This window comes from Gordionus sp. m RMFG-2023, chromosome 1 (assembly GCF_954871325.1).
Source record: "Gordionus sp. m RMFG-2023 chromosome 1, tfGorSpeb1-WG-v2, whole genome shotgun sequence".
NCBI classification, from domain to species: Eukaryota; Metazoa; Nematomorpha; class Gordioida; order Chordodea; family Parachordodidae; genus Gordionus; species Gordionus sp. m RMFG-2023.
Window position 1 is genome coordinate 6,777,817 of NC_088775.1, and position 15,861 is coordinate 6,793,677.

Consider the following 15,861-nt stretch of genomic DNA (forward strand, 5'->3'; position numbering starts at 1 on the left):
ATACAAATTAGATAAGAAAATTGATATGTTATTATCAATAGTTATATTTTGTGATTTTATTATCTGGCAGAAACATTTAGATATTTTAATAGAGAGTTCTCTTACAGTGTAATTATTATTCTAAAAATGAATAAATATATATAAAATAAACAATAAAATATTACAAAAGTAAGAGATTCATATAACTTTATCCACCCTGAAAGAATATATCTTATGTCATTTATATTTGCATTTTCGCATATGACTGTAATATCTTGGAGTGCCTACATGTGAAAATATTTATTAAAATTTAAATTGATATCATACTTTAATTTTTGTAGTTAAATCTTTTTTAATTAATTTTTTTAGAGCTAAATCAAAAATAGGATTATCATATTGGCCGATTATTAAAGGAGCGTCTTGTACATTAGATTCTGGCGTTGGGACTGAAGATTGGGTATTAAAACCTATAAATCCACTTTTAAGTAAGGTTGGATCAGATGATAATATTTGAGCAGCTCGTTGGCTACTCGAAGGCTATAGAAACAATGATTAAAACATATAAATAGAATATTATTAGTAACTTTGATGTTCCCTTTAGTCCGGTAAGCTTGTCCCTTAACCATGATAAACTTTCGTATCTTTCAAAATTATTGGAATTGTGTTATATTCTCAAAGAAATGAAAGATATGTCGATGACAGCTGTTAAATTTTATTTGATAATTGTCACCACTCACCAGCATATTACCAATTTTTAGAACTATCTCATATGTTGTAAAAATAAAATCTCGCATTCATTTTTTAATGAATTTAATTTTAATTCGGAATTTTGTAAGCTTATTCTTAAGTTTATATATTTTATTTTATATATTAGACTAAAGCACATTTTCCTAAAAGATTCAATTATTTGGAAAAAGTTTCTTATGATGGAATGTCTGATTATGCTAAAAAAATGGAGCAATTAAGCCGTCAGATATTCAATGAGGTTGTAAGCCCTACTGAGAAAACAAGTATGCGAGTTGTGGAAAGGCATTCATATATTCCTTTATATAAAAATCCACATTACGTTAAATGGTATCCAAGATTATCAGAAATAACAAAATTAATGGGAATATTAAGAGATCATGGGCTTTATAGGTTAAAATATTATATAAGATTTTTTTAGAAAAAATTTGTTCAAAAATTAACCAAAAATATTATCTGTATCTCTGATTTTTATGATAACTTTATTTAATAAAGAGATAAGATTATATAGGGGCCCTAAAAATAAAAATTAATTACAGACCAGGCTAAAAGTGATTTGTAAGGCTCTATATTGTCCTAAGTATTAAAGCTATGCTACCTAACTGTATAGTTTAAAAATAACTTTAATTTGATTTCTACAATGGTAACATTTTTTGTGTCTAAGCCATTTAAATTTTTTTAAAAAATTTATATGAGATGTGATCAAATAGAATCCACTTTACATTACCTTTTTCTTTTACAGAGATGAACATTTAGATTTTCGAGAAGAATATGCTCGCTTAAGAATACTGAGAGGCAAAATGCCTTTTGTTCCTAAAGATAAAAGGACTGGTGAAAAAATCATACGAAAAGTTAAAACACCTGAATACTAATTTTTAATCCTAACATTTTATTAAGATCATTTCAAATTTTATATTTGTATAATGTATTACATAATAGTGGAATATTTGTTTTAATATTGTATAAGATGATTAAAAAACTAACTGTTATATGTGAAGAAATAATTTTACAAATATGTAATTATTACTTTTCCAGAATCTGATGAACTATTGAATGATAATTATTATTTCCCAAACAGAACTTTCATTAAAAATTTAAAAAAATTCCTGAACCAAACTCTTAAAAAGGTTTGTAATGAATCTATTAAAACACTAATTTGATAAGATATGCTCTGTTATTTAAGTAATTTAGCATAATAAAGTATATTCAACTATAAAATTTATTCTTTCCTTTTAATAGACTTTATTTGACAGAAGATTATTTTAAAATCAATTTAAATAGAATTTTTTCTTTACTGAACTGATATTATTTATTTTTGCAACTGATATTTTCTATGGATTTACTTCCCTGCATTTTTTTTAAATTTAATTTTAAAATATAAAAAGTGTCGTTTTTATTCACCATTTAATTTGCATAGTTAAAAAGTGTATATTTTCCAAAAATATTTTTATTGATATAACCAAAATAGTGACATTTTAGGGGATAAGTTTGGAATCGCTAAAAATTTGAGTAAATAATACAAAAGATGCTAGGAAGTCAACACTTGTATTTAAATTGAGTTTTTAGAAAAATCGATAAAAATGGAGATGCTCCCAGAATTGGAAATTTGAGAATATTGATGATATTTTCCTCATTTTTAGTTATTTTTTTAAAAAAAAACTCAATTTAAATACAATAATTTACTTCCCTAGCATCTATTAATATTCATTTTAAATTTATTTTAAAAATTTTCTAGAAGACACTAGATTCCCAATTTTCATTTTGTTCTAGCGATTTAGAAACGGGAACCTATTTTCGAGTACATAAACCTAAAAAAAAACAATTATATATGCACGTAGAAAATACAAAATATAATTCCCTTTTTTCCGTAAAATCACCATTTACTTCTGATGAGTCCTACACCATCAATATATAAATATAATATCTGTAATGGACTTTGCCGAAAATGATAGATTCATATTTGAAAATTATCTGATTCGTATTTTTGTAGGTATAGCATTGAATTAGAGAATGGGAAGGGTTATTTTTTAAAACCAATTTTTAAGTATGAAACTGGGTAGGGAATGGATTGAAGTTCGGGTTTTAACTTTTGGTCTTCATACCCCGTGCTCCTTTTTACACATTACATAACGAATTTAAATATTATCTCACATTAATCTTTGGCACATTTTAATTTTTTTTTTTAATATTTTCCAATCAGAGTAATCTCTTTGGTACAAATTAGAAACGTAGTTTTGACCCACCAGCATAATTTTTTAAAGAGATTTGATTGGTTGGTTAGTTTGGTTCTTTATTTTATATCTGGTTATTTTATTAACTTAAAAATTAACGTTGATACACAACCAATTTTTAAATAAAAATAAGCCTGTCCTCGCCATTTTCTTTTTATAATAATAAAAATATAATCTCATTGTTTAAATTTTTCAAACCCGGTTTGGGCCTCGCTGCCCAACAACCAGTCCATTGCAGCCTCCTGTTATGTATAAAATTTATTCTAAAAGTTAAATATCCTAAAACAATGGCGGAAAAAATAAATAACGTGATATAAATATCTATCACATTTTTTAAAGTTTTTATTTGATCCCTAAGCCTACCTATTAAAAAAAAATGTTAGAAATTTTAACTACGTTACCGGAAGTCCTCGAACAACCGATTGTGCTATACCTACAAATCTTTTATTATAGCGCGGAAATGCGTTCCAGCATGTGAAGAATACCTACCCTAAAAATTTCAGACAATTTTATAAATTATTGACTTAAGACATTACTAACAATGAACCTCTCCGCCAATAGATTATTTGGCTTTAGACCGGCATCGTTATGTCAGCATACAAACATACATAATAAACTGTAAATTTGTTTGTATATTATTGCCAACAAATTAAGCATACAAAATGTATATACATCTTTATTACACACCAAACAAAATATGAATAAATTTACATAAAAATTTATATATGTTTATATAATATCTTAACAAAAGATAAAGAAATGAATCATCAAATTAAGCCTTGCTTGACAACATGATTGAAAAATTGCATATTATTTATAAAAAAGGAATATTATAATGGATTCATAAATGCATTTACTCAAATATAAGTTTAAATATACAAAATTGAATTTATAAAATTATATCAGCAGCTATATCATTGTAGTTATCATGTATAGATCTAATTTTATCCAAGTTATCTAGAGATAATGAAGATCATTATTGATATCAATATCAAACCAGCAACAGAAAAAATAGGTTCATTCAAGGTGCTAATAGCTGAGAGAATTGCTAGAAAGGTTTTGTATCGCGATGCACAGGTCCAATTATATAAATAATATTATTTAACCATTTTAGATTAAATTTTGTTAATATACCAATATAGTTATCTCTTAATAAGAACTTAAATCAAATATAAGGATTTGAAGGACAATTACTCTTTATCCCTAGTAGAGGTTTGCATAACTGACCCGTTTCGGCTTATAAAAATTTTGCACCCGTGGCTCAGCACGGGGATTTTTTTACCCAGAACAACTTGTTAAAGGTTTACGGAAGGTAAGGCCTGATCTGTAAAGTTATTTTGTACGAATTTTTCGGCTATCGCATTTTTGATATCTTTATTTATCTCCCATCCCCCCCCCCCATTCCCTTGTTAATTAAGGCCCTTTACCTATTTTCTATGGCTATCTATTTCTACAACAAAGTTTTATTAACCAATTGTTTGATTAAATAATTTCTATTTGTAATTGGATCACATCATAAATACGTTTTTTGTTTGAATTTACTATATTATTTATTTTAGAGACCTTAAGATGCAAATAAATAAGCAATTGTAATTTATTTTCAAATAGTAAACAAAATATTAGCATTCAAATAAATATATCAAAATTCTAATGCCAGGACTGGCCTAAATTTTAAAACAGATTTGCAAGGTCTTGCCTAATATTTTATATATAAATTGCCTGACCTGGTCAGAAATTTTTTTATGTGTAAATTTCCCGGCCCGTTATAATTTTTATAAAATTTACGCGGACCATCCGAACTTAATTCTGATTTTTAAGTTTAACCCCCCCCCCCCCTCTGCCCCAATGTTATATCATCGCAAATGTCAATTTCTGCCAAAAGATATTACCACAATGCAATCAAACGCATATTATTACAGCTAATATATTCACTACAAATTAAATTTGAATATTTGAGATAATCCTCATTCATCGAATTCAAGTGTATATTAATATGGTTGTGAATTAATATAGCCTTCAAAACTCGCAAATCCATCGAAAAACCTTTTAAATTTTTACCAACCAAATTAAATTATAGCTACTATCTTATTCTCGAGAATGTTGTGTAACCCCCTCCCCCACACACTCCCATCATAACTACTTTTCCCTTGACTAAAAAGTCACCTTAAACGCGATTGATTGGTATCTTCACATTTTATTCTCTTATCTGCCCATTTACTATCCGTCTTTCATAACCTCCCAAACAATTTTAGAATTTTTTTTTGGACACTGCCTTGTGTTGTTTCGTCCAAATAAATATTTATAATTTTTTTAAAATATATTTTGTCTCTCTTTATTTATTCATTTATTAAGATGGTAATTTAATATTTTGCTAAACATTATTATAGCTACACCATTTTATAAATACAGTACTGAATATATATCATATAATAAAATATTATAGGGCAAGGTATACTAAGTACAGCACTGAACATATATTATATAAATATACAATGATAATATATAATTTGAATATCATTTTGTTTGCAAATAATAGTGTCTTAAAAAAATCTATTTTTCGATAAAATGCTGTCTAATATTAAAATTCGTCGTTTTTCTTTTAACTGCATCATCACCATAATTCAAGTTTTGTTCATGTTCGAACTATATTTATATTTTTATATAATAATAAAACACTAATTAACTAAAATTAATTTTTTTCTTTCCGAAAGTTTTCCAACTTTTAATTCTTAGCCATAAAAACTAGTGTTGTTTAAATTGTTTAGCAAATTTGATTTAGTCGGGGCAGGTTTAAAGCTAGAAAATAACCCCTACCCAATGACATAATATTACCTAGAAACTCAAATTAATTTGTATTTTAGATAAAAAAAAATAGTAATAATAAATTTCATATTAAACAAATTTTCCAATTTAATGCCCACTTATTCCATTTTTAAAAATTATTTTATTTGCGCCAGATGGATTTATCCTGGCATAAACAATTTCAGTTGAAATGTATGTTAACTTTTAATTTAAATATTAAACTCACTTTTAAGTGACGGTATAAAATATAAGAAAATAAGCTGAATAATATTTAATTTCATTCCTTATATAATCATACCAATTTCCAAGAACTTCGGCAAGGCATTTTCCTCTCTAAAGAAGTTAGGAATGAAAATTACTCATCCACGGACGATCCTAAAGTATATTATATTTGCCAGAACATTAGCTTAGAAATTTGCCGTTCAAACCTTTTTATCAATTCACGGCTCCATATAGCCTATTAGCCATATTTTATTAATAGTATTTTTATTGTTCATTTTTTTAAACCTTTTTCTTAAATATCTAAACAGATCAAATTGATTTATGTTAAAATAAAACTGATAAAGAAATGTAAGCAACATGTTTAAAATTGATAAAAAAAATAAATATGTTTTTACAAAAAAATTGAATGCTAAGAATAAAATATTCTTAAAAATTTGAGAGCAAAAAAAATACTGAATGCTATGAATACATTTCTTAATGCTCAGATTAAAACTAAAATAGCTAGAATAAATATTGTATTCAATCTTGTATTGTCAAAGTATAACAGAATAATGCTCAGATTTAAAAAAGAAAATGCTAAAAATATTACAAATGCTATAACTAGACTATGATAAACTTTTTTTTTCTTCTTAGGACACCAAATTGAATTATATATAGGACAGTACAAAAGATTAAATTTCCGAAGCAAATTCACAAGATAATTGACACTCCTTTGAGATATGAATCTTAAAAAAAATTATGCTTGAAATTGGTAAAGTGAAAAGAATTTTAATTGAAAAGATAACACGCATTATAAACTTTAGAAAAATTTGAAAAAGAAAGAAAGAAAAATTGCTATAACTTTTTTAATTTTAAATAAGTTGAAATAGTCCTAAAATTAATACTTAGAACGTGTCCAGCGCGGATTATTTTTGAAACCTATTTCGGCGTATCCAAGGTTATTCAGCCTTAAGAGCTACACCCCATTTCTGGTTTTTTATGAACATTAAATAATTATTAATTGTTATATAGGTATTTTTTTTTAGGGTACAAATTAAACAAAAAATCTATTCGGGTTCTATAAATCTAAATCACTTCTTTTTTAAGGTGTTTAGAGGAAGCTATATAGGCGTTTAACAAATGGCTGTCTAGAAATAATTTGAAAGTTGACGAGGCCGTAAAGTTCAGAATTTTCACCGAATTTCGCTGATATTTTTCTTAAAATCTAAGACGTTTTAGGGCGCTTCATATATTTTTCCCGATCGATTTTATTTTTTCAACCTAAGCGTTTCAGTCTTATGCAGTTTTTTTTATTTAAGCATTGATTATTTATTTTTTTCTGAGTGTTTTTAAAGGTTTCATTCCTAGAATTTCACTTTTAATTCTGAGCGATTAAATATGAGCCTTTTATAATCCAATAGTATGTCATTAACAAAGATAAAAATTAATTAAATCCAAACTTTTAAGCAAAAGTAGGTATTATATTGTATAACTTATATCTTTTCTTTCCATTTTTGGATAGTAATGTTCTAAGTCTAGAACTTTCATAATCAAAAATTAGATTTCTCCCCTTTTAAAAATCTTGTGCCTTTGGAAAAACATTCAAAAATAGAGTGTAAATATCTAATAATATTTTCAAAAAATGATACGCGATAGTAATTTAGGATATACTTTACAAATTAATCAAGCAATCTTCTTTAGTGCAAACCTTATATCCTTCGATATCGTTTGCAATTTTGTACAAGAGAAGCTTGATATCAACAATATATTATCCATAAAGTGATAAAAAATAATTTTCAATTTTAAAAACTATAGCACTAAACATGTTAGAAATAGCAGGATCTTCAGAATTCTTTAAATCTGGCAAAGCTAAATTTTTTTTTACATTAGCTGTATAAAATAAAATTTTAAATCTAAAAAAATAAAAATATTATTACCTAGGGGCATTCTTGATGCCATAAAAATTGTCGCGATTTTGTCAGGTGCAACAATCTGACTTTGAGCACTGCATATCTTTTAGCACCATTAAAATTTAAATGAAACTAGTGTAAGATCCCTAAAAAAAATTCTTAGTTTTATTGTGGATCGTCATAATTGAACAATAATTAAATAATTCAAGAATTGCTATAGTCAGGTGAGAAGGCGTTGAAATCTAACGATGGTCATGTAGGTGAAGATGATAATAGGGTGTTCTGTCATTGATATTTCGATTAACTTTATGTACGATTATCAGATTTCTATAGATATTTACAATCGAGCCAATATACTATCATTGTTTTTTGATTATTTTATGATTTATTTTTATAATTATAAAATTTATTTTGTGTATAATTTCTGATGTTGTTAAAAATTTTGAAAAGTAACTACTTTAAGTTATATTTATAAAAAAGTAACTATTTACAATTATTCTTACTTATATTCTTTATAAATATATGTAACTGTGTTTTATGCTGCACTTGATTTAATGATAAGGCGATCTTTTTAAGGGAATGGCGAAAAAGACATTTGTTAAAGATTATATCGAGGATATATCATTAAATTTTAGTCAAGTTTTTGAAGAAATGTCTAAGTTTTGAAATATGGATTAGATAAAAAGTAAGTGGGGGGGGGGGGGGGGGTTTAATTATTACATAGAACCTGGAGGTTAAAAAATCTAATGGCTTGTCAGATAGCAGAGTTGGGGAGTACCGCGAATGCTTTATCTAAAATCTTGGACTCAATCTTTTTGATATTTTCAACAAATTACTAATATCTATAACTAAGAAATCTTGTATTTTCATTTTCCTGAAAATATAGCCACTTTTTAAAATTCATGTTTAAAAAATTTACAAAAGAATATAACCTAATCTTCTTTGTGGAATCATGTATTAATTTTCTTAAATGAAAAATTAGCTGGAAAATTTACAACTCCTCACCCTAAGATAGGTGGATAAAGATAACAACACCAACAAAATAAGTAAAGAATATATTTTATATGTAAATGTAACTCGATAGAATATCAATATCAATTTAATGTAATACTTTTTAATTTGAAGAATATTACTCACATGGAGTGAAGAAGGAGGTCATGAAAGTGAAATTATGAAAATCCCCCGAATCACAGTAGTACGTGGCCATTACTGGTAAAGAACATATCTGACGATAGCTTGTTTTAAACAGGGATGTGAACCCTTCAACAAAAAAAAGTGTCCGGGACAGAAGTAAAATTAAAAAGGGTTCGGGTCCAGGTTCCGGGTTCAGGTAATAAAAAAAATGACTCAAAATAAGAATTTTTATACATAAACATAATTTACAAATAAAAATTTTAAAAATAAAATAATTTGTATTTTAAACGTTTTATTCAATCGCATAATCATAATATCTTCTAAAATATCATCCTCGTCACGTGAATTAGATAATATATATTTCAAAGATGAAAATCCACTTTCTACACTGACCTAAAATATATAGTTATCTTTTGTGTCACCGGTACAGCTATGACGATTTTAGACAAGATATTTAATTATGGATTGAAGAATTTTCTTCCCAGAATTTCAAAATATTTGTATCCTTATTTATTCTTTTAACTTCTGAGAACTTTTCTATTTAAGATGTAATGGACATTTTTGGATCCTCATTTCTATTTTATGATAATTTGATTTTTTTTTCTCTATCTAAAAGTAAAATTTCAAGATCATCAATATTACTATCATTATCATTATTATCACTACAATCAATAGGTATTGTCGTAGCCGTCAATAATAATGGAGTTATAAATCCTTAAGATGGTCTTTAGCAATCTGTTTTTGCTCAATACTCAATACTCAATAAAACTTGATATCTATGGTCTAAATATATAGAAGCATATACGTTTACAAATATTATTGCTTCGAATTTTCATGTTTTCTAATATTTCATATGAAAAAGGACTAGTAAATCTTTCTAAATCTAATCGGTATCTTATCCATATGCCATAAAAAAATCAGATAAACATAATTGTTCTGATTTTAATCTTAATTTTATTATTTTTAAAGGAACTAATACACTATTAAGGTCCTATCTGGCACCAATCATCTTCCGAAAAACGACTTTACATTTAATAAAATCAGTACACAAATCTTTCAAACTTAATAATCGTTCTAGAATTTAAAATTGAGAACCAAAGTGTTGATATTGCCATTGACCTTTTCATTGATTTTAATATTCTTGCAATTGTGAGAGTCTTAAATATTTTGCAAAATCCCTTGCTTTATCGATGATAGTTTTCCTACACAAAAAAATAATTTGTGATACCAATCTCTAAATAAAATGGAAGCCCAGTAAGAAAATTAAAAGAAAAACGCGAAGATAAAAAATTAATTCCACGAAGAAAAGTTAATAAAATAAAATAAATCGTTTTTTAAAAATTTTTTTTAATAACATCTAGAACCCTTTGACCTTCCACTTTTAAAAAGGGGCCTGGTACAGCCAAAATACAAGGGTTATGCAGGGTTCAGGGTCCCGATTTATATCCTTATAAATATTTTATTACTTTTAATCATAGCTTACCCCCAAAATATTATCTATTTGCCTAGTCCTATTTACAATAGTAAAATTCACTAGGAAAAATTTCCCAAATATAAATTTATCTGCCCGACCCGATTTTTAAAATATTTTTTTTAGGCCGAGTCAAACCAGTTACGAAATATTTTTAAATGTACCCTGAACCCAGTTTACCCGGTCTGCAGGGAGCTATACCAAAAATCCCGAGAATTCAATTTTTATATTTATACTATTTATTATTTTTTCCACTTAAAATATGAACGCGCAAAAGAATACAAAATCAATAAATATTATATTAAAATTTGGTTCGACCAGATCGACCTATTTGGTATTTGGGAATGGTAAACTTTTTTGACCAGCAATTCATGAACAATACTAAACTTAGGGTAAAAGTGGCTCTAAATCTAATTAAAATTTTATTCAACAATATTGTTAAAATTTACAACGCTACTTGTTATAATCCTCTACACTCATTTTTATAGAATAAACGTATTGAACTTTAATTTAAAAAAAATATATATTATGCCATGCTATAATAAAAGTGTATTTTGATGAAAGAAAACCAAAAAAAAACATTAGTATATAACTAAATTATCACAGGTAATTATATAATAAATCAATAAATAATTATATATATAAAAGTAAATAAATAAAATAGACAATAATAAACTAGTTTTATTTACCTACATTTTTTTCAAAATTGTTGCGCCATTTAAAATTAAATTTTTATTCTCTTAATTCCTGTAAATTCTAAGAACGGAACTATGTAAGAAAACAATTATAACATTTTAAAAGGAATATTGATTTTGTATCAAATTTTTTAATCTATATTTTTTTTTGTTTCGAGATTGCTTTCTAGCATAAAACTAAATATGCTGTGGCATCTGGTCACGACTGTGCTTTCTAATTGGCACAAAAAGGTCGGCCAATGCTAAGCTTTATAAATCAATACTGTGTGCGAGTAATAATAAATATAATAAGCATAAAAGGGTCAATTTGATCAAAATTGGAAAATTAAATCATTATAAATATAATACCCTAAAAACTTGACTAAATAGTAATATAGTCACGTTCCCTTTATATTATCTTATTTAATATATTTTTTGTAGCAGCATATACTTACTATAACAATGAGTGAACAAGAGGCTGGTCAGGACACTGGAGAACAGAGACGTTTCCTCTGTGGAAATGCGAATTGCCAATGCACAAAATGCGAATGCTCTAAGGACTGTTGCAAAGTTCGATATTTATAGTTCATATAATTACAAGAAATTATAATTTCTTTCAAGATCAGAATTAGAAAACCATTTTTTTTCTTTAATTTCTACATTTAGAATTTTTTATTTAAGTTAAAACATTTCACAAAATTTTCAAAGGTTAATATTTATTTAAATTAAATGGGGAGGCATTCTGTTTATTTGATAGCATAAATAATAATTAAATACCTAGGATTTGACCTCTTCTTTTTACCTTTTTCTATTTTTGATTTTATCCAAAACAATGTCTTGATTATATTATAAAAACACATTTTTTTTTAGAAAGTTTGAGTCTTAATTTAAAAGTTTTTCCTGAAATTACGATGGGTAAGTGTAGAGTCACTGATAGAGTACTAAATCTTGATAAACATGTATTGTATGATGCAAGTAATTTTAGTCTTAGGGACACGCTATTACTCTAAAAAAAAAGTCAGTGGGCAATTAAAAAAAATAGAGGCGAATTTTTGTTTTTTCCAAGAATTTGAGGCACAATTTTTTGTTGTTTTAAATAGTTTATATCGGAGCATATATAAAGTACATTATAGCTATGGTCGTTAAAAAGTACGATATAATCGACCATGCAAGCCTGGAGATTTTCATAAATGGCAGAAAGGTATGTATCTCTAGCGGCTAAATCTCGAGGTTTTCATAATACTGTTTTGCTAAAAAATTTCGAGTGTATATAATAGCTTATTTAGTAAGATATATAAAAATTGAAATATATTTATATAAAAACTATTATATTTGCCCCCCCCCCCAATTGATCAATTTTGCATTTGATTGATTTTCGTTGATACCATAGTGCTTTCTGTTTTCCTTCAATTAATTCAAATGTATTTATTTCCCTAGTTTTTCGAGCCTTTTTCAATTTGGAACATACAAGGCATATCCTACGATTTTAGAACATGAATCGTTCTCTTTATTGATTTGTCAGCTTTAGGTAAACTAATTTTTATTAACTGAAGCCTTAAAGACAGATTTGATCATTCAAATGGAATATCATACATAAAAGTAAGATCTGATAAGAATTTACCACTTTCTAATCGGGTAGACAACCCATCAAATTTTGGGCTCTTTCTAGAATTTGCTAAATTTTTGAAATGTGTATACACGGCTCCATAATAATTCCAAATTGCTTTAACACTATAAAGTCTAGATCATCAAGTACACTTCCAATATTCAGGAATAGAATAATTCATACGCTATTTGAACCAACACCTTTTGATTTTTGTTAGACTTGTGCCTATAAAGGTTTTACAGTTATTAATATCTGTGTCACTTTTTATTGCATCAGACGCTGGTAATTCTAATCGTAAACAATTCCAGGGTATGATAGTTGGATATTCTTTTTATAGGAAACCATTAAAATAGGAAAGTGTTTTTGAATTAAAAGCGTAAAATACACTATCATTTGATTTATAAAATATTTTACAATGTTTATTTCATGATAAAAAAATATTAAGAATATGCTAAAATCCAATTATATAAAAAACAATTTAAATTTAAGGGGCATATACAGTCCTGGTATGGTAATAAGCTCGATATGGAAATAGGGTATATCAGAGTTAAATGTATCAAATGCAATTATTCCATTTATATTTTATATTCCTTTGTGTTATTTTAAGCAATGCTAAGTAAAATAAATAGGCCTGCCACATTCGTGGTTACATAATGCATATCCAAATATAAGATTTGATAAATTGAGCAAAGGTATTAAATAAACATAGGTAATCAAGCATAAATATTGAAGTTATTAAATAGAAATTTATCCTTTTCGCCGTCAAAAAAGAATGAATTGATTTATTCATCATCCACGTTTACATGAACGAAAATCGGTTAGAAGCAAGCCCTCCCACTAAAAATTGTTATATTCCTAACTTTTTTTTATTGGTAAAATACTAATATACCTGTCTTAAGAGACTTAATTGTAGGGATCCATATTTTAATATTAATTCCTTTAACATAGATATATTACTCAACATATTGTGGTGTTTCCCAACCATATGGTGAATAATTGGTTAATATCTAAATTAGTGTTGTTATAAACGGTTCAATTTAGCGAATTTCAAATAATAACAATAGCTAAAATAATATTATGCAAGCCTCAAGTTAATAGATGTTCAAACCTTTCTGCCATCTAATGAGCCAAATCTCCAGGTGTGGTAATATTTTTTGGCTTAAATATTTTGTTATCCATTCTTAAAAATTGAACCGTTTAACAACACTAATCCAAAGTTCTCTAATAATTGGTCCCGAGAGTATAGCATTTGTTCTTAGTCATTCTCTCATTTTTTTTATTATTTGAAAATTGTTTTCAATAAACTTAAACATAAATTATTTGAAATCATACATAAATTCCTTTCTTTCTTTTATATTTTTTTTAATGGAATATAATAATATTTTACATTTGAAAATTACTTTTTTTAAAGCTATTATATTTTTAATACAATCAACTGTGCTGTATTTTGAAAATATTATTATGAAAATTTAACGATTATGATTATCCTATCTAATTTATATTTTGAGGGTGTAATTTTCTGCTTCATTGAGACTCAGCTTGAGTAACCTCCAGATGAAGTTCTGCTTCATTGAAGCTCGGAGGGTAGTATGCAAGTTGTTGCACTTCTTTCTTTTTTATAAATATAAATTTTATATAATTTTATTGTTAAATATCCATTTTAAAAATATTTCTTTTATTTTACAGTGCGGCAAAAATGACACAAAAGGAGAAAAGGGCCAAAAATGTAAATTTTTTTTTGTCATTATGCATTGATCCATTTTATCCCTTTCTTTATCAAATAATACAGGTTGTGATGGAAAATGCCACTGTTGCGACAAGGGATGTTGCAATGTAATGCACCTTTTTAATAATATCTTCTTTTAAATATATTAAATTTCGAAAAATAATATCATTTGAGATATTAAAATCTTTATCTGAAGTTCTAAGATAATTAAGGCCGCGATTTTTATGATACTTACTTTTTACACTGCTCTTTTTCATCGCATTATATTTTTTTTAAAAATTTTTTTCATTTAAATTATAGTGTTGTAAGAAATGCCGCGATGAAAAAGGATGCACGCCTGGTAAAGAATGCGTGAAATGTCCAGGATGTAAGATACTGATTGAATAGATTATAAAAAAAATTGGGCCGGTTGGGGAAATTCGTGCTGGCCCAGAAAATGAAATTTATGATTTTTCATTAAAAATATTTTACGGACCTGATTCAAACGGGTTCGATTCCGGATTTGACTTTTTTTTAAAGAGAAAGATTTTCTAAAACCTTTGAATTCATAAAGATATTTCAATAAAATAATGGCGATAAAAAAAAAGCATTCAATCATTACATTATCCTCTCATAATTATGTTTGAGATTTAATTTTATAAGAATTGTAAAATTAAATATCTATCACACATATTTTACTTCTCATTTCCACGAGATACCAATCCATCGAAAAATGATTATACATTATTTATTTTTTTTCTATTGAATTCTTTTCAAGGGCCAATTCTAAAATATGTATGAGATCATTAGATTGTGATATGCGGACCATTAATTTTGAGGCCTTATTGAAAATATTAATCATTACTTTAGGGCTATAAAATAGATGAAATTTACTTATAATTATTCTAAAGAAATAATAAATTAAATAAATATAAAGAATTTGAAGGTGTTGAAAATCCATGTTCATTCGTTCTTTCTTTAAGCATGTGACTTCAAAATTATTTTATTTTTTTAGGTGATTGTTGTAAAAAGCAAGAGAAATGATTTCGAGAAAACCTGGATACAAGCATTTAAATTAAATTATCAAGTTAACAATTATTCCATAAATTGTGCAGCTATTATTATGCATAAGCTTATTTATAGCGTAGTGTTAGTTGAATCTTTTGTCATTACACTATCGAAATTATATTTTTTATAAATTTTATATGTATTATTGATAATTTTATATCGTAGATGATTAAAATAAAAAATTTGTCGAAATGTCTTTTAAAACGATTTGATGTTAGCGGTTCACCTTTTGAGTTGATTGTAAGATCCAAATCTATCAGTTAGCGCGAATTTGTATACTTCATCACGATGTCGTACTAACTGTAAATTCAGGGTAACACGTAACACCCCTCATTG

General features: G+C 26.5%; 2 protein-coding genes across 3 annotated transcripts; both read left to right on the forward strand.

The window, feature by feature from the left end:
• The first annotated feature begins 733 nt into the window (after positions 1 to 733).
• On the forward strand, positions 734 to 1,767 carry LOC135922056 (small ribosomal subunit protein mS33-like). The gene is made up of 3 exons (XM_065456466.1): positions 734 to 810; positions 854 to 1,116; positions 1,466 to 1,767. The coding sequence occupies exons 1-3, from the start codon at positions 784 to 786 to the stop codon at positions 1,593 to 1,595; spliced, it is 420 nt and encodes a 139-aa protein (XP_065312538.1). The 5' UTR covers positions 734 to 783; the 3' UTR covers positions 1,596 to 1,767.
• A 9,373-nt stretch (positions 1,768 to 11,140) lies between these two features.
• On the forward strand, positions 11,141 to 15,601 carry LOC135922253 (metallothionein-like). 2 transcript variants are annotated; one of them, XM_065456668.1, is made up of 6 exons: positions 11,141 to 11,244; positions 11,588 to 11,716; positions 14,439 to 14,478; positions 14,542 to 14,585; positions 14,779 to 14,845; positions 15,473 to 15,601. In XM_065456668.1, the coding sequence occupies exons 2-6, from the start codon at positions 11,609 to 11,611 to the stop codon at positions 15,499 to 15,501; spliced, it is 288 nt and encodes a 95-aa protein (XP_065312740.1). In that variant the 5' UTR covers positions 11,141 to 11,244; positions 11,588 to 11,608; the 3' UTR covers positions 15,502 to 15,601. The 2 variants fall into 2 exon arrangements, with proteins under 2 accessions (XP_065312740.1, XP_065312741.1); XM_065456669.1 differs by having other exon boundaries at positions 11,201 to 11,244; positions 11,591 to 11,716.
• The last annotated feature ends 260 nt before the right edge of the window (positions 15,602 to 15,861 follow it).

Bases quoted from the DNA above. Each gene is read 5' to 3' on its own strand.
- LOC135922253 (XM_065456668.1), top strand. From the start codon at position 11,609: ATGAGTGAACAAGAGGCTGGTCAGGACACTGGAGAACAGAGACGTTTC. The intron at 11,717-14,438 runs GTTCGATATTTA...TTTATTTTACAG, and splicing joins GCTCTAAGGACTGTTGCAAA to TGCGGCAAAAATGACACAAA. The intron at 14,586-14,778 runs GTAATGCACCTT...TTTAAATTATAG, and splicing joins GCGACAAGGGATGTTGCAAT to TGTTGTAAGAAATGCCGCGA.
- LOC135922056 (XM_065456466.1), top strand. From the start codon at position 784: ATGAATTTAATTTTAATTCGGAATTTT. The intron at 811-853 runs GTAAGCTTATTC...TTTATATATTAG, and splicing joins TAATTTTAATTCGGAATTTT to ACTAAAGCACATTTTCCTAA. The intron at 1,117-1,465 runs GTTAAAATATTA...TTTCTTTTACAG, and splicing joins AGAGATCATGGGCTTTATAG to AGATGAACATTTAGATTTTC.